Source organism: Pongo pygmaeus, chromosome 1, assembly GCF_028885625.2.
Source record: "Pongo pygmaeus isolate AG05252 chromosome 1, NHGRI_mPonPyg2-v2.0_pri, whole genome shotgun sequence".
Lineage (NCBI taxonomy): Eukaryota > Metazoa > Chordata > Mammalia > Primates > Hominidae > Pongo > Pongo pygmaeus.
This window is the reverse complement of record NC_072373.2, coordinates 136,215,673-136,235,100: the sequence shown is the minus strand read 5'-3', so window position 1 is coordinate 136,235,100 and position 19,428 is coordinate 136,215,673. Positions and strand designations below refer to the sequence as shown.

The 19,428-nt window shown below is 39.5% G+C and overlaps 2 protein-coding genes across 4 annotated transcripts in view; one reads left to right on the top strand and one right to left on the bottom strand.

Annotated features, from left to right (window-relative positions):
* The window catches only part of LOC129030525 (uncharacterized), a 62,176-nt gene that overhangs the window by 22,445 nt on the left and 20,303 nt on the right, over nt 1–19,428 (top strand). For 2 of the 3 annotated variants that reach the window (XR_008500692.2, XR_008500690.2), the window contains exon 2: nt 15,631–15,816. Coding sequence is in view for 1 of the 3 variants with exons in the window: in XM_054475927.2 (XP_054331902.2) it covers nt 15,631–15,638 (8 nt within the window). In the remaining 2 variants the exon portion in view is untranslated. Of the gene's footprint in view, nt 1–15,630; nt 15,889–19,428 lie in introns of those variants that run through there. The other variant, XM_054475927.2, reaches the window with a different exon arrangement.
* On the bottom strand, nt 395–15,022 carry DNTTIP2 (deoxynucleotidyltransferase terminal interacting protein 2). Its single transcript, XM_054475827.1, has 7 exons — nt 12,253–15,022; nt 9,456–11,044; nt 6,270–6,408; nt 3,739–3,834; nt 2,700–2,864; nt 1,307–1,416; nt 395–559 (listed from the first exon to the last, which is right to left on the bottom strand). The coding sequence occupies exons 1-7, from the start codon at nt 12,679–12,681 to the stop codon at nt 466–468; spliced, it is 2,622 nt and encodes an 873-aa protein (XP_054331802.1). The 5' UTR covers nt 12,682–15,022; the 3' UTR covers nt 395–465.

Here is a 19,428-nt window from a genome sequence, read left to right as displayed (position 1 = left end):
AATTTTATAGCTAACTATAGGGCACTGCCTCTCTATCATCTCCCGTCCCCTACACAGACACACTCACACATAAAACTACCTATTAATTACAATAATGTTTATATATCTTTGATCATTTTTTAAAGTTCTTTGAACATGTTAGCAAACTTTATACTTCCTTTTAATTAAATTTTCTTTAAATAACTAAGCATTGAAAACTTTACAAACCATCAGTTATCTTAAAATGGTTGAGATTCTTTTTCCTTTTTTCCCTTAAAGAGTCTACGCCAGGGTGGGTCTTTTAGACACCCCTATTTTCTAAGGGCATGTAATCGATTCTCAAATCAACTTTTTCCAAATACAAATTCCTGCACGAACAGGGCCAGTCTATGGTAAATTAATTTAGATGATGGTGTTAGTTTTCAAAATGTCTTTAATAAGTAAATAAAGGAGTGATGTAAAATGTTGCAGTTTGCTTGGTAAATCTTAATTGCGAAATTTCTTCTTCTTTCGGAACTTTTTTCCTGCTGCATTTGCTGCTTTTTCAGCCATGATCTCTGAGTACTTCCTTCGGTTGTATCTGAAAAAGAAAAATCAGAACTTTATGTTTGATATATCAGACATTAGAAGTTAATATAACCTTAGGGTAAAAGTTGGGAATGGAGTGGTGGACAAGACAAGTATAGTCTCTGACCTCATAGCAGTTGCTTGCAATCTAGGGAGAAAAAATGGCAACTGTAGTAGGAAGACTTTCCTACTATATGCACTATATCCATCTATCTATCCATATATCATCTTTATCCATATATGATCTATATATGCACTATATCCATCCACAGGCTGTATCAAATGCTTTAAACATTTTTGAGGGATAAAAACACAAAAATCAGGACTAAGCAAAACAAAAAGTCACACTTAACCTGAAAATGCACAGTATGATATATATATTTCTTAGAACCGACCAATGGTTTTCAAAGTGTGGTCTGTGGAGTAGAGCCTTTCAAGGGATTCATTAGGTAAAAACTATTTTCTCAAGAATACTAAGGCATTAATCGCTTTTTTCACCCTCGTTCTCTCATGCGTGTAGTGTTTTCCAGGGGCTACGTGATGTGTGGTATCTGCAGAAGCAGGTATGAGCCTCTGTCTTTAGTTAAGCCAGACATTAAAGAGATTTGCACTAAATTATTTTTCATAAAAATATATATTCATGTTAGTATGTTATGGGTTATTTTAAATGAGTTATTTTTAAATTATTTGAAAATTTATAAGTTTATACATATTTTAAAGCAAAGTATACATATTATAAAATAAATATAAATTCCTTTACCTTCTGAATTCAGAATCAGCCAGCAGTTCTTCCACAATAGTTCTTTTCCTTTGCTTCTTGGGAATTCGTGAATGGTAGAAATCAGCTGGATTGTCAACAATGGTTCCAATCTGTGAACAATTGATTGAAATAAGTCATGCACTGAGTGCCAAGATGCTTTCATATTTCAGTGTAGCTCTAATTATATTTAGAGAAAGAAATGGAAAGAACAAGCTATTACATTACACTAATAGTAATGTAAATTTTGCCATTTATTTAAAGCAAAAAAAAAAAAGTAGCACAGTGGTGCTATTATGTTTCTTCAGCAGTTTATAGTAGATCCGAAATTTCTTTGCTAAACACTAAATTCATGATGCACAGTGTAACTAAAGGAGAAAAATGGAACAGATAATATATACTTTTTGTTCTAGTTTCCCAAATCAATGAATTAGACACATAAATTCTACTACATACCTATTTAGTTTCCTAGGTCATCACAAAGGCTGCCAGCTTGGCCTACTTAGTGATCATTCTGTATTTGTTCATACACTCAACTGAATAAAATTTACAGTGATCACTATGCGCCAGGCACTGTGTTACATGTTAGGGAAACAAAGAACATCTGGTTCCTGCAGTGAGGAGCCTGCAGTCTTAAGGAAGCTCCACAAAAAAGTAAGTAAAATATTAAAGCATAACATGTGCTGAACAAAACACTACAGATGCTCTGAAGACAAAGTGACCAATTGTACCCAAGAGAGGTAAGGAAGATTTAACAAAGAATGACAATTTAGCTTGAATTTGTATGGGTAAAATTTCACCAAGCAAACAAGAACCATGGATATGCAAAGTCAAATTATGCAGGGACTGGTATGTACGTGTTCTGACAAGACTGAGTAGCTAAGTGTGTTGGAATTTGTTGGGCTATATTATGAAAGGCAGGTGAACTCGTTTGGGTATGGATTATTAATGACTAAATTAAAGGATACAGACCCAATCCTATGTCATAATTCATCACTGCATGTCTCTGAGCAGAGGTGTAACATGAACAGATGAAAACATTTTAAAAACCAACTTGGATTAGTACATGTGATACCCTCTTTACCCCTCCATCCCGTATGGACTCTTGCTGTTAGGCTGATACTATTCATACATTCATAGTGAACTTTATAGGTTCAACAAGTTTTAGCTGACCTGGAAACCATTTGTAACACCATCTCTCTAAATGTGATCAAATTAAAAGTTAGTGGCTGAATTGGGTAATGGCCATTCTTATATGGCCTATGCAGATATGGTCCATACGTTAGGCATGCACAATGGAAATATCCTCTATTTTAGGAGTAAACTTTAAAGAACACTATAGTGCTTTCCAAACTAAAATTCACAGATCATCACCACTATTCTGTTTTCTTCATACCTGGAAGTACTTGGGGAAGCCATCTCTATCATTTTTCTTGTAAAATCTTTTCGGGTCCATGCTGGCTCTCATCTTCAGTGCTTTGAGATCATTTTTCAGTTCATTTGTCATTTCTGGAGCTTTCATACCAAACCAGCCATCCCCTGCTGTTTTTTGTCGTTCTTTCTGAAATTATGATTTCAAAAATAAACATTCTAACAGCTAAGAGTATACATTATAATTCATTTCCCCTGAAGTAACACATACAGAAAATTTTGTAAATTAAAAACAAATGGTTACTTTATTGAAAGCACTTAAATACAGAATCATAGAGATAAAAGGAATTAAATCACAAAAAGTGACTTCTCTGCTAAATTAGGCACAGGATTATCAGTTTCATAAATGAGGGCTCCGTAAAATCTATTTTCTGTCTCAGAAAGTAACTGCTGATTTGCTGGGAGAATAACATGCAACTTCAATTTTTATTGTCTAAAACAGACTATACGTGGTAAGAAAATGTATAAAAACACTTTCGTTTCTAGAGCTTATATGTAAACATTTTTATTCAGTCACCCAGGAGTCTCAGAAGGCCACTCATACAAGGTTCCAGAACCTTGTGTTATTTCTACAATAAAACAAAATACTATTCTTTTGAAAACTCCTACAAGTTATTTAATTTTGTTTCATTCATACAAGTATTTAGTTAGTGCCTACCATGTGCCAGGGTGCTCCATATTATAGTAACATTACTAGAGTACCATCCTCAACTTTCCTCCAAGCTCTCTGGATAACTAGTCGAAATGGCAGATAGAAGCAATCTATATATATATATTTTAAAAAACCTCTACTTATATATGCACCATTGTGGCTGCAAAGATGTGAAAATCTATACATAATGTGTTTATGGTACTATATTTTATAGCCCTTAGAAATCTGTAATTATTTTCTTTGGACTCATATATAGACCAACAGATACAGTTTAATTGTGCAGTTATGTTGTATAAGCTGAAAATATATAGCCAAACATATCTAAGCATTTTAATTAAGTCACTGTACTTACTCTGCGTTTTTTCTGAAGTTGATACTTTGATTCACTATATGGTGGAACACAGTGGTTTTTTTCAAAATCAGGTGTAATGATGGCTTTCTGCAGAAGCTATAAAAACATAAAATTGGTTTTAAAATAATGTCAGAATGTTATATAAGTTTTTCAACAGTTTAAACTTCTGTAAGTTTTAAAATTTTTAGTCAGCCTGGCAAAGTGGCTCACACCTATAATCCCAGTGCTTTGAGGAGGCCAAGGGAGGAGGATCACTTGAGGCCAGGAGTTTTAGACCACCTTGGTCAACATAGCAAGACCCTGATTGTAAAAAAAAAATAAATAAATTAGTTGGGCATGGTGGCACACACCTGTAGTCCCAGCTACTCAGGACGCTAAGGCAGAAGGATCACTTGAGTCCAGGAGCTTGAGGCTGCAGCAAGCTATGACTGTGCCACGCACTCCAGTGTGCCACTCACTGTGCCACTCACTCCAGCCTGGGTGACAGAGTGAGACCCTGTCTCCCCCCACCCAGCCCCCAAAAAAAGGAAAAAAGAAAAAAAAAAGGCCAGGCACGGTGGCTCACACCTATAATCCCAACTCTTTAGGAAGCCAAGGCAGGACAATCACTTGAGGCCAGGAGATCAAGACTAGCCTGGGTAACATAAGAAAACCCCATTTCTCCAAAATAAATAAATAAATTTGTGCAGTCAAATCTGCTTATCTTTTCCTAAATGATTTCTGTACTTTTGTTACTTGACTAGGATGATTATATTCTCCTAAAACTGTGTGATTAAAGGAACCTCAGGTTAATTAGTATTTTTCTCAGTACAAGAACCAAATAAGACTGCTCTGTAGCCCTCAAAATAGTTTACAGGAATATAGTACAAGCATTAATTTGGGACTGACATTTGAAATGATCAACTCAGAAATTAACAGTCAGCCACACAATTCAGGTTCAGGCCTAGATGTTTCTGTGTGGTATAGGTAGCCGTCTAGGCTTTCCTATCACTCATAAAAGGGGGCATGATATTTACTTAACAAATGATTAAGAGTTTGCTGTGAGTCAAGTACTGTAATACGCTCAAGGACAGTGGTTCTCAATTGGGAGCATCTGGCAATGTCTGGAGACATTTTTGGTGGTGGTGAGGATAAGGAAGAATGCTTCTGACATCTAGTGGGCAAAAGATAGGGATGCTGTTAAACATCCTACTATGCACGGAACATCTCACAACAAAATTATGCAGCCCAAAACATCAGTAGTGCTGAGACTGAAAAACCCTGTTTTAGGAATATAAAGAAAAGATGGTAAGTTAACATATCACATGATCAATAATGAATCAGATCTATGCTAGATGTTATGGAAACAGAGGGGCTGTGAGAAAGACTGGAGGTAAAATGTTCCCCAAGGGCAACGATCAATTATTTTTGCACTTGCTTGGGGAAAAGCAGGGTAAATTCAGGCAACTACAGTAGTCTTCAGTGGCAAGAATAGAGCAGATGACAGTTGGGTGGGGTAGAGAGGTACCTTGAAGGATTTAAGAGAATACTGTCACATCTGTGTGTGTGGTGTGTTTTTTGGGGCAGGGAGGAGAGATGTGGTCTCGCTATATTGCCCAGGTTGGTCTCAAACTCCTGGGCTTAAGCAATTCTCCTGCCTCAGCCTCCCAAAGTGCTGGGATTATAGATGTGAGCTACCTTGCCCAGCCGGATTTGTGTTTTTAGACAGAGAAATCTAGAAGTATGGAGGATAGCTTGAAGAACAAGATGAAAACAAGATCAATAAGGAAGCCACTGGAGTAGTCTAGATGAGAAGCAAAGGCCTGCACTAGCTGGTGACAGTCGCTTGAAAAGGAGGAAGCAGAGAAACATCTTCCCCTAGAGGCTTGGTGACTGACTACAAAAGGAAAAGAGATTTTGGTTTCATTTTCATTAGCCAGAAGAGAGACAAGAAGAGGATTCCTGGTTCAGGCAGGGAAAGGGGAATTAGTGAGGTCAAGTGCCTGAGGACATCTAAATGAACAAATAGGTACTTGGATTTAAAGGTCTGAAAGTGAAAGTGAGAAGCATCAAGGCTAGAAAATATAGATTTAGGAGAAAGCAGTGCAAGGTATTGGCTAAAGCTAAGGGTTTGGGTAAAGTTACCCTAACAGTAATTCCTTCTGAAATTATATGTAAAATGTCTATATGCACATGTGCATTTTTTTCCGGGTGGAAGAGGCAGGCAGGCATTCACAGCTTTCAGATTCTCAACAGTCTACACTAGTTAAGAACTTAAGAACTAAAAGTGTAGCAAGAAAAGGGAAAAAAACAAAACCCCTGGAATCATAATTGGTGGGTGTAAGATGAGGAACACTGACCCTGACTGATTTATTTTTAAAGCATTATCATTCATAGATAGGATTTTATTGTAAAAAGAAATGACTGTTTCAGAGAGGCCAATGTGGTTTCACTGTAGGAAACCACTGTAGGAAAATTAGTCTTTTACCAAGGACTAATTTCTAAAAGTGATTGGTTAGTTCTGTGAAAACCTTACAGCACAATTAACTTACCTCATTTTTCTTTTTCTCCTTGATCTGTGTTAGGGTTCTCTTGTTAGACTGTAGTTTATCTGCATTGAAATTAATATACAAACCACCCAACTGCTTGATACTCAGACCAGGGTCTATGCTGCTGCTTGTCAACTTTAGACTGAAAAAGAAATAATCACTTAAAGATCAAGTAATTAAATCAAAATGGAAACATATAAGATGGCATTTTAAAAAATCACTTATTCTTCTCTTCCCTTGTATTGTCCACGATAAAGAAAAAAAAGCATCTTATTTTTACAAGGAATTCCTGAAAAAAACTCTAAATAAATATATTTTCCATCATTTTATTTTATTTTTTGAGACAGGGTCTCACTGTTGGCCCAGGATGGAGTGCAGTGGTGACCACTGCAGCCTTGAACTCTTGGGACTCAAGTGATCCTCCCACCTCAACCTCTCTGGGTGGCTGGGACTACAGATGCGCACCCCACACCTGGCTCATTTTTTCTTTTCTTTTTTTTTGTAGAGACAGAGTCTCAATATGTTGCCCAAACTGGTCTTAAACTCCTGTAAATATTTTCAATCTAGTAAAGTCATTTAGAAGAAACTCTGGATGAACAATGAATTAAACAAAAAAGGTTTTGGGGGAACACATCCAAATTTATTCTCCAGATTTTCTTTCTTTCTTTTTTTTTTTTTTTTTTGAGACAGAGTCTGGCTCTGTCACCCAGGCTGGAGTGCGGTGGCGCGATCTCGGCTCACTGCAAGCTCCGCCTCCCGGGTTCACACCATTCTCCTGCCTCAGCCTCCGGAGTAGCTGGAACTACAGGTGCCCTTCACCACGCCTGGCTAATTTTTTTTTGTATTTTTAGTAGAGACGGGGTGTCAACGTGTTAGCCACGGTGGATATTCTCCAGATTTTCTTAGAGAAGATTAAGGCACCGGGCGCGGTGGCTCATGCCTGTAATCCCAGCACTTTGAGAGGCCAAGGCGGGTGGATCACTTGAGGTCACGAGTTCAGGAGCAGCCTGGCCAAAATGGTGAAACCCTGTCTCTACTAAAAATACAAAAAATTAGCCAGGTGTGGTGGTGCACGCCTGCAATCCCAGCTACTAGGGAGGCTGAGGTAGGAGAATCTCTTGAACCCAGGCGACTGAGGTTGCAGTAAGCCGAGATCCCATCACTGCACCCCAGCCTGGGTGACAGAGCAAGACTCCGTCTCAACAACAAAAAAAGAAGATTAAGGCCATATCAAATACCAACAGATTTCATAAAGAGATTTTATAAATTACAGAAAAGGAGAGAAGAGAATATACCTGATAATTCAACTTCATATATAGGTAGTGAGTTAATGAATGTACACATCTTCATTTCTAAAACTAATGAGAAAGGCAGGTTCTTGAACTTCCAAGTTATCAAAACTTAAATGTTTTTTTCCTGGGTGACTAAGGGCATTTGCTAGTATCTCTAAAGTGAGTCTCAAATAGCAATGAGCATCCATCCCACAGGAATGTTTTAAAAATACAAATATCATACCCCAGACCTACCAAATTGGGATCTTCTAGGGTTGACCCGGGCTCCTGCTATATTTATGTAATAATTCCTACTTTATATTATGGAAGGGTCCTTTTAATAAGCAAGTACACTTGGACTTACAGTAACTTTCCTCCCTAATTATCCATATACACTGAGTAGTTGAAAGCATAATCAACCTCTACTGGAAAGTGAAATCATTCTAGTGCAGTGTCTTGGCAGTAATTCTCAACCCTGAATGTATATATGTAGTCCCCTGACTGGAACTACTGGCACATGACACCATACCCAGCTTAGTGTGCACTAAATCTTTTTTTTTTTTTTTTTTTGAGACCAAGTTTTGCCCTGTTGCCCAGGCTGGAGTGCAATGGCATGATCTTGGCTCACTGCAACCTCCACCTCCCGGGTTCAAGCAATTCTCCTGCCTCAGCCTCCTAAGTAGCTGGGATTACAGGTGCCCGCCACCACGCCCAGCAGCCAGGCTAGTCTCCAACTCCTGACCTCAGGTGATACACCCATCTTGGCCTCCCAAAGTAAGTTTTCACTCAATCTTAAATGATCATTTGACATTATGGAACTCTAAGTTCCCAAATACTCACAATATTGAAAAATAGATACAACCCGAATGTCGATCATTACTTGAATGGATAAATTCATTGTTGTATAGTCATACAATGGAATACTACTCAGCAATAAAAAAGAATGAACTACTGGTATATACAGTAACATGGATGAATTACAGAAACAATATTCTGAGTGAAAGAATGCAAGCAGAAGAGAGTACATTTTCTTTTTTTTTTTTTTTTTTTTTTGAGACGGGTCTCGCTGTCACCCATGCTGGAGGGCTGTGGCACGATCTCGGCTCACTGCAACCTCTGCCTCCTGAGCTCAAGTAAGTGATCCTCTCACCTCAGCCTCCCCAGTAGCTGGGACCACAGGTGCTTGCCACCATGCCCAGCTTTTTTTAAAAATTTTTTGTAGAGATGGGTTTTTCCCATGTTGCCCAAGCCAGTCTTGAACTCTAGGGCTCAAGTGATCCACCTGCCTCAGCCTCCCAAAGTGCTGAGATTACAGGCACGAGTCACTTACTGCTCTTAACAATCACATACAAAAATCTTAACATATGATTTTTTTTTTTTTTTTTTTTTTGAGACAACATCTCCCTCTATTGCCCAGGCTGGAGTGCAGTGGCACAATCATGGCTCACTGCAGCCTCAATCTCCAGGGCTCAAGCAATCCTCCCACCTCAGCTTCCCAAGTAGCTGGGACCACAGGCACACAGGGCACCACACATGGCTAATTTTAAAAAAATTTTTTGTGTAGAGATAGGGTCTCCCTATATTGCCCAGGCTGATCTCAAACACCTACTTGGGCTCAAGTGATCCTCCTGCCTCAGCCTCACAAAGTGCTGGAATTACAGGCATGAGTCACTGCATCCAACAGATTGATTTCTAATATGTCACCAAAAGGAGCACCTTTAGCTATGACTGGTGGGAAAAATATGACCAAAATAGGTATCCAAAAAGACAAGGGAAATGCTGGATAGAAGAGCCATTCTATGAAGAACCCAAGGCAGTGATTTTCTCATTTCCCAGGCTAACATTTCATATTTTTATGGTAAATTAACCACTTGAAATACATGTATCAAAAACTTATAAAAATAAAGGAAAAACTTACAGTTTAGCCTTTGTGCTATTTAGTAAGTCTTCTTCATCACTAAACTCATCTTCATTTTCGTCATGGTCTGATGAATCTTCTTCACTTTTTTCATCCTCTTCCTCTTTTTCTTCCTCAATGGCAACCTCACTTGCCTTGTCTTCCTCTTCCAAGTAAAAATTTTTATCAGCACTCATTCCAGGAGTTGTGTCAATTACAAACAATGCATTGTCACATGACAGACTTCCTGTGTCTCCACTTAATGACTCCCTTTGGCCACTATTTTCAACAAAACATAAAGTATCCTCTTCATTCTCACTGTTTTCAGACTGTTGGCTTTCATCACTGCTGAGAACTAATAAGATAGAATTATCTTTACCCTGAGATGTGTTGGGCGCAGACGTGTATAGTTTGGTATCACATTCAAAATCCACATTCCCTTCACTGTTCATGTCTTCACTGACACTTATAACTGTGGACTCTTCTTCATCATCACTACCACCACAATCACCAAACTTTGTCAAGTCACTTGCTTTTATGGGGCTCTTTTTCTTGTTATTCCATCTGCCTACTTCCACAGTTGCAAATGTTTGACTTAATGATTTCATTACAGCCTCAGAGTTCAGATTAGAGTGCACTGATACAGCATTTTTATTTTGGGGGGTTGAATGTCTCTGAGAAACTAACTGTTGAAGGCTAGTGTCCTGAAGTTCAGAAAGATTCTTCAGCTGAGAACTTTTCTCATTAATTTCTTTCCCCTCATCTGTTATTCCACTGGCATCTTCATCCAAATCCTTACAATTCTGTTTTGTTTCTTTAAGAGATTCAACACTGGCCTGTTCGTGCACTGTTAATATATTTTCTGAACTTCTGTGGGAGAAATCATCATCAAAGTCATTATTATAGAAATTTGGCTTATTTATCTCAGAAAGAGATCTTGCTTGTAAATGGGAAGTTTGTCTGGTATCTGAATCCTCTGAATTCACAGGTGTACCCACGATCTGTTTCTCATTTCCTGGTACAATCTTACTATCTTTCTTTTCAGTTTGTGCCTTTAATTTCCTCTGCATACTCCTGGTTTTTCTAGTTGCAATTCCAGAGAATGAAATGTCTGAGCTTGATGTCTCAGCATCAGATATAGCTTCTGTATGAGATTCTTGGCTTGGATCTGTCAGAGATTTAGCCTTACTTCTTGCTCCTGTCGTTTTTTCTGTGGGAAGCACAATTCTAGAAATACCTGAAACATGAGATTCTGCTTCAGATACTATCTCTTCAGTGTAAGACTCCTTTGTTGGAGTTACTTTCGGCTTTTTCCTAACACTGGACACTGGGGAGCATGCAATTAAGATCTGCCTTCTCCTAGTTACCCTTAAAATGGTATCATGGTGCTCAGACACAGAATAATTTGACTCTGCCTCAGAGGTCTCTCCATCTGTAGATGGTTCAGTCCCCTTTGGTAGTGAGCCTGTAGTTCTGCTCTTCCTCTTTCTAGCTTTAGGAGTTCTAGGGATTAAACTTTGTTTCCCAGTAGTCTGTGATTCAGCAGTAGTTCGGGCATCAGATCCAGTACTACTTTCTGGATGCGCTTGAATCCCATTAGCAGCAGAACTCTGCAAACCAGAGAAAACACACTGTAATTTAGGTAGGGCTGGAACAAGGGTAAAGCAAATGAAATACTGACCCCCAAAGCTAAAACCCAGTAAACAAGATTACCTTTAAAACAAAAAACAAAAAAACCCGCCCAACTCATGATTTTTAAAAAATCAAAATTTGGCCGGGTGCGGTAGCTCACGGCTGTAATCCCAGCACTCCGGGAGGCCGAGGCAGGTGGATTACGAGGTCAGGAGTTCGAGACAGCTTGGCCAACATAGTGAAACCCCATCTCTACTAAAAGTAAAAAAATTAGCCGGGCGTGTTGGTGCGCACCTGTAATCCCAGCTACTCAGGAGCCTGAGGCAGGAGAATTGTCGGAATCCGGGAGGCAGAAGTTGCAGTGAGCCGAGGTTGCGCCACTGCACTCTAGCCTGGGCGACAGAGCAAGACTCCGAATCAAAAACAAACAAAAAAATCAAAATTTAAACACTGGATCCAACCCTGCATTTACTTCACTTGCCTCATCCTTCCTAGATGTAACTTAAGAAGCAGAACAATTAAAATTTTTCTGTTTAAAGTCAAAAATAATGGGGAGACCAACATTCTGACCCACCTATAGAAGAGGGGAGAAAGGGAACATTAACTCTGAATACAGATGTGTTTAGGAACACACTGATGGAATCAGTCGCCGCCCTTACCTTTTCGTACAGGAAAAAATCGCCGCCGCTCTGTTCCCTGCATCGCAGAGTCAGAAAGAGACAGCCGACTAACGCCACTAAGAGTCACCAGGCGACGACACCACAGCCCTCCTCACGCCTTAAGGAGGTGATGCTGGACAGCTGCCAGCCTTCCCACGTGAAAACGAAGCTTTTTTCCCAGCCCCTCTAAATGGGGCTTGTGCATGGTGGCCAAAATTAACCCTCCTTGGTACCGTGTTAACAGTATGGTTTAAAAGCTCGAACTGTGCTTCTGCATTAAGGAGTTGAACGACCCAAACAAAGTTATCTAACCTCTCTTCCATACTAAAAATTGCCTTAAAAGACTGGTGAGGGCTAAACAGTTTCCGTGACAGGCTTAGCACGGGGCCTGGGAGACCCAAGCGCGCGGCAAGCTCGGGTCCTCTCTGTCGGCAGGTCCTCACCCTTAACAGGACCCTTACGCCGCCCCGCCTGCCTGAGCGCGGCTCTGCGAAGCGGCGAGAAGTAGGGAAGACTGGATTTCCTACCTTTTGCCCGGAACTTTCAGCCGACGCGGCTTGGATGCTGGCCTTAGCCCGTGCAGATCTAGTAACCACCATCTTTCCAGCTCCCCCGCGACCACCACGACTTCCCTCTTCCCTGGCGCTCCGGAAATGCGTCAGAGAACTGCCTCGAGCGCGTTTTCCGCGCAGATCCGAGAATTCGCGAGAATCTCCGCCCAGCCAGTTCAGGCCAGGGCGGTCAGAGACAAAGAGCTTGGGTTTAAGTGTGTACTTCAGAGCTGTAGAAGGCAAGCCAGATTTTTGCTGGGAAAAACCTTCATGGGGGCAGCGAAGCCCGCAGTGACAGAGGGCCTTAGCGTACCCGTTCACATGAGTTGTAAAAACGCACCTACATGCCATCCGTTCTTTAATTTGTTCAGTAGAATCGTTTGAACCCGGGAGGCGTTCTTTCATTTCTACGTTCTAAAGAGCTTAATGTAGCCATTGGTGTGTCCAAGGGAGACGTTTGAGATAGTTGTGCTTTTTTTAAAAAGACAATATTTACTCGTATTGTGACGCTAAATATAAATAAAATTTAAGGACTTGGTTGGGGTAAAAGGGATATAAGGTGCTCGCAGGAACTCGGAGACGAAGTGGAAAGCTATATAATCTAAACGTGAGATGGTGTTTAGGGATTGGGAATAGCAGAAAAGAAAAAAACGTTAAAGAATTGTAAAGGAGAAGAATAAGGTTTTGTTGTTGTTGTTATTGTTACAGTGAAAGGAAGAGTATGACCAGAATCAAGAGGTTTTTTTGGTTATCTTTTGAGATAAAAGGTAGAGAACTATGTTTGAAGGGATGGGAAGGGACTGAAAAAACGAGTAAACGCAAATTATTGTTGGAGTTGAGAAAGGATGGATGAGTGCCTCACCAAACCTAGTCTCTACTTCTTTATGACAGAAAACTAATTTTTTATTTAAAGTCACAGAACAGTGTCAATGGACACATTGCTTCCCAGCTTAAAATAGCTTATTTTATAGTCTCTCTTGCAGCCAAATGTGGCTACGTGACTACGTTTTAGCCAATTAGGTATAAATTGTGTGCATGTCTTTAGGGATGGCATCTAAAAGAGGAGGCCGTCCCTGACTTTTTTTTGGAGACGGAGTCTTGCTCTGTCGCCCAGGGTGGAGTGCAATGGCGCAATCTTGGGTCACTGCAACCTCCGCCTCCCGGGTTCAAGCGATTCTCCTGCTTCAGCCTCCTGAGTAGCTGAGATTACAGGCGCCCGCCACCATTCCCGGCTAATTTTTTAAAAATATTTTTAGTAGAGACGGGGTTTCACCATATTGGGCAGGCTGGTCTTGAACTCCTGCCTTCAGGTGATTCACCCGCCTCGGCCTCTCAAAGTGCTGGGATTATAGGCGTAAACGTCCTTGCCCGGCCCTCCTGATCTTTTAAAGTGCATTTTACTTCCTGGAAAGTTGGGTTCGCTGGTTTTCAGGCAGCAAGTTTGTGCCATAAGGATGAATGCATGCTTTAGAGATGGCATAGCAGTGAGATGGAAAAATCAACTCGTGGAGCTGCCCTAAGAGCCCTCAAGAGCCGCCTTCTAGATTTTTCACCTGAGGGAAACACCTTGTTAAAAGCCACTGTTAATTAGAGATTTTTCTATTTGCAGCCGAGCCTAATGCTAACTGAACTGGATAATAAACAGAGATGTGGGTGTAGTCAGAAAAGAATGCACCTTCTTTTGAGCCAGGAGGAAAGAGTTGATATCTGAAACAGAGAGAATGTGAATGCAAGTATGTTCAAGTGGAGTGAAGAAGAGAAGATTTTGGGTAGATAATAACCTCTGTAAGTAGGTGATAAATCTCAGAAGAATGGAAATGGTTTATATCAACTTTTGTGGCAAATGTGGTAAGGAGCAAAAATAAATTTTAGTAGGGCCAAGTAGCAGTGACACTATGTAAGATGAACAGAAGAGAAAGGTTAGATTTGAAGAGGAGACATCTTGTAGAAGGAAAGTGAACCAATTGGATGTAGGTTGTGGAGATCAAAGCATCAAAGAACAACAGCATCAATCATAACAGTATTGGCCACTTAATATCTGCTGGATACTAGTCTACATGCTTTACATGTATTCATTCATTTAATCTCCACAACTTTAATTTGAGCAAATGCATGAAAATAGAAATTAAGATGACAGAGGTAGGTGTAGAAAACTGGAGAGAATATTAAAAAATCATGCAATGTCTAATATTCACTTGCAAGCATGGCCCTTTCAAGTAAAGAAAAAAAAAGAAAGGAGAAAACCAACTCATACACAATCTAAGGTCAAGAAACAAACATAAGATACTAAAATTGTCAGTACATACTTATAATATGAGAAGATTGAGCTGGTCTATCAACAAATCTACCATAGGCCAAAAAAAAAAAAAAAAAAAAAAAGCGTTTTTACGTGGGCTTACCAGGTTTGCCGTATTCTTTGCCTATCTTCTTTATCTGAAGTGGATTTAGGGCAAATACAGTATATCTAATTTTAGGTAAATATAGTATATACAATACAGTTGACCCTTGAACAACAAATACAGTATATCTAATTTTAGGTAAATATAGTATATACAATACAGTTGACCCTTGAACAACACGGGTTTGAACTGGGAAGTTCCACTTATGCAGTGATTTTCTTCTGCCTCCACCTCCCCTGGACAGAAAGACCAACCCCTCCTCTTCCTCCTCAGCTTACTTAACATGAAGACAAGGATGAAGACCTTTATGATGATCCACTTCCACTTAATAATAAATATATTTTCTCTTCCTTATGATTCTCTTAAAATTTTCTCTTCTCTAGTTTATTGTAAGAATGCAATATATAATATATACAATATATAAAATATGTATTAATCAACTAGTTATCTGCAAGGCTTCTGGTCAATAGTAGGCTATTAGTAAAGTTTTGCGGTAGTCAAAAGTTATCTGTGGATTTTCAACTGTGCAGGGGGGTCAATGCCCCAACCCCCACATTTTTTAACGGTAACCAGTACTATTACTCAGGCCCAAAAGGAAATTTACCTTAAATAATCTATATTTTACTAATTAAATCCTTAAACTGAAAGGTCAAAGCTCCCTGGAATTTTAGGCATTAACCAAAAGATGAGAGTTTTAGTGCATGAGCCTTCTAAAAATACATATTATTCATAGTCATTCTGCATTGTTACATGTAAAACATTACTATTAAAATTAAGTTTGACCTGTAAGATGGTCCAGTGATCCCATTTTCTGGTCTTCAAACCTTTGAATGTGGGCTGGACTGAGTGACTTCTAATGAAATGAGTATGACAAAAATGGTGGATGTCACTTTCAGGATTAGGTTAACAAAAGGCTGGCTTCTATCTTGCTCTCTCTCAACCATTCACTCCGTAGGAACCTAGCTGTATGTTGTAAGCTGTCCTTTGGAGAGAACACTGTGGCAAGGAACTGAGTGAAGGAGGCCTCTGGCCTACACCCAGTGAAGAATTAAGGAACTCAGTCTGACAACGTGTGAGGCACTGAGTCCTGCCAACAACTACACAAGTGAGCTTGGAAACAGACCCTCAATCCAGCCTTCAGGTGAGACTGCAGTCTTGACTTATCCATTGCTGCATCTGGATGCCTCAAAGTCATCCAGATGCAAAAATAGATAACCAGTAGTTATAGATTAACTTCATCTCTCCTAAAATTTCAAGTAAAATAAATAATACAGGCCAGGTACAGAGGCTCATACCTGTAATCCCAGCACTTTGGGAGGTTGAGGAGGCAGGATTACTTGAGCCCAGGAGTTTGAGACCAGCCTGGGCAACATAACAAAACCCCATCTCTACAAAATATATAAAAATTAGCCAGGCATGGTGGCATGATGCGCCAGTAGTCCCAGCTACTTGGGAGGCTGAGGTGGGAGGATCACTTGAGCCTGGGAGGTTGAGGCTGCAGTGAGCCATGATCACGCCACTGCACTCCAGCCTGCGTGACAGAGCGAGACCCTGTCTTAAAAGAAAAAAGAAATAATACAGTATGTACTTGTGTCTAGCTTCTTTCACTCAGCATAGTGTTTCTTTAATTCATCCATGTTATTGTGTATACCAGTAGTTGATTCTTTTTTATTGCTGAGTATTTCATTGTATGACTATACAACAATGGATTTATCCATTCAGCTGTTGATAGACATTTGGGTTGTATCTGGTTTTCAATATTGTATTTGGGGACTTTTAGAATTCTGTAATGTCAAATGATCATTTAAGATTGAGTGCAAACTAAGCTGGGTGTGGTGGCATGTGCCTGTAGTCTCAGCAACTTGGGAGGCTGGAGCAGGAGGATTGTTTAGTTTAGGAGTTCTAGGCAGTAGTGTGCGATGATCACACCTGTGAATAACCACTGCACTCCAACCCGGGCAACATAATGAAAACTGATCTTTATAAAAAACAAAAAACAAAGGTTGAGTGCAAAATAAAGACATTTCAGACAAACGGGATCTAGAAAATTTACTGTCCCTAAAGACCTTTGGTAAAGAATTACTAAGGAGGCTAGGTACTGTGTCTCATGCCTGTAATCCCAGCACTTTGGGAGGCTGAGGTGAGAGGATCACTTGAGTCCAAGAGTTCAAGGCTAGCCTGGGCAACACAGCGAGATCCTGTCTCTACAAAAATAAAAATTAGCCAGGTGTGGTGGTGCATGTTTGTAGTCCCAGCTACTTGAGAGGCTGAGGTGGGAGGATGGCTTAAGCCTGGGAGGTTGAGGCTGCAGTGAGCCATGATCATGCCACAGTACACCAGCCTAAGAAACAGAGTGAGATCCCTGTCTCAAAAAAAAAAAAAAAAAGTGAACTTGAATAGAATGCAAGAATCAACAGTGAGCAAAGAAAGAGGGAAAATAATCAAAATAAGTAATGTGCATTGTAAAACATGAACCTTAAAATAATGGACCAGCAGACACATCAAAATCTTGCATGACATTTTACACATTTAGTCATTGCTGAGGAAACATGTTAAAGCTTTTGTTGACTTCTCTGGTAGCAGAACTACATATGACCATATCCTGATATATTTAGAGGAAATTAGCAAGTTTTCATCTTTTTATGACTTTTCCAAACTTAACCTACTCTTGTCTCAACAGAAGCCATTCCTTTCTATAAGAATAAGCTTTTGAAGATGTTGTCCTTGAACTTCTAAAGTTTACATATTAACTGCTCCATCATTCAATAAGGGCATATTTACAAACCAGGCAAACAAGGGTTTCTGCCCAGTATGCCCACCATACCTTGTCATGTGACCCTACTCTAAAGCTAATTTCTTCAGGGAAGTTTTTCTTATCCTTAACCTGCTACTCAGTCCCACTTCCTTCCACATGCCCCAATCCTTTTCATTACTTCTATCAACAGATACAGCTTTTTTTTTTTTTTTTTTTTTTTTTTTTTTTGTGAGACGGAGTCTTGCTCTGTCACCAGGCTGGAGTGCAGTGGCATGATCCTGGCTCACTGCAACCTCCAACTCCCTGGTTCAAGCGATTCTCCTGCCTCAGCCTCCTGAGTAGCTGGGACTACAGGCACATGCCACCACGCCCAGCTAATTTTTGTATTTTTAGTAGACACGGGGTTTCACCATGTTGGCCAGGATGGTCTCGATCTCCCAACCTCGTGGTCGGCCCAACTCGGCCTCCCAAGGTGCTGGGATTACAGGCATGAGCCACCGCGCCCGGCCTTTTTTCTTTTTTTTGGGGACAGACTCTGGCTTTGTCACCCAGGCTGGAATGCAGTGGTGAGATCTCGGTTCACTGCAACCTCCACCTCCCAGGTTCAAGTGATTCTTGTCCCTCAGCCTCCCAAGTAGCTGGGATTACAGGCATGTACCACCATGCCCGAATAATTTTTATATTTTTAGTAGAGACAGGGTTTCACCATGTTGGCCAGGCTGGTCTCGAACTTCTGGCCTCAAGTGATCTGCCCGCCTCAGCCTCCTAAAGTGCTGGAATTACAGGTGTGAGCCACTGCGCCCAGCCAACAGATGCAGCCTTTTATTGCTCTTATTCACATACAGATTCCTCCCTTTCCCCCCAAATATACTGTATATTCCTTGAGGATAGGAGTTATTTTTCATCTGTGTCCATCTGTAGCACAGTGCCTAACCATAGCAGGCATTCAATAAATCTTTGTGGAATGAATGAATGCATAAATACCTTTATGATTTGGATGTTTTTAAATTATTAATTTATTTTCAAATCATACTCAGTTTGAGTTCAAATAGTTCAAAAATCAATATAATGCTTCAGGATGCTTCCAGCTATTGAAACAACCCAATTAAAAAATATACAACTCACACTTTATTTTAGTTAAATTCATAATGTAGGTAATATTAAAAATTATTATAAATATTTAATGCTTTATAATTTGCTATTATAGTACACCACTACAGACACATAAGAAGTTGACTTATCTAATTAAAACATTTTCCCTTCCTATGTTTCAAATTCTGAAAACTATAAAAATATTAAAGTCATGTTACATATTTTTCAAAAATAAAACTGCCATATCCCATTGCCAACTTTACATGAAAAAGGTATACGTTCTGGTATATTAGGAAGTTAATGATGAAAAAAATGGGTTCAGAATTTTAATTTGGTGTATTTGAATACGAAAACACAAATGACACAAATGGTTTAAATCTTCATTAAAACAAGCTTCATATTTCTCTGAATGCATATTTTGCAGAAGGATGAACTGCTTAGCCAACATACAATAAATATACGAATTGTTTACATTCCCAAATATTGAAAATACTGGGTGAAAAATCTAGAAAGACAATGTTAAAGGAGCATAATGAAATGAACCTTAGACCTTTTATCACTGAAAATTAAGATCCTAATTTTAGTTACTACTTGGCTCTGGTATGGGAAAGTATTAACTATTCATGCAAAACAGAATAATTTTTTATTTTCCATTTTATACATAGCTGCTATGTAAATGATCTTTTTTGAAAAATGAAAAATTATTAGCTATTATTTGTGATTCAATTTCTAGCAATGGCCATCATAGTATGGTCTTTTACATCATGTGAAAATACTTGTTGCTTTTGGTGACTACAGTTTCATGGATGGGAATTCAAGATAGACTCATAACAGAACAAATTCCAAGTTACAGTACGTTGTGTTAAAGTAAGGCTCCAGTGTATTTTGGACATGTAATAAACAAGC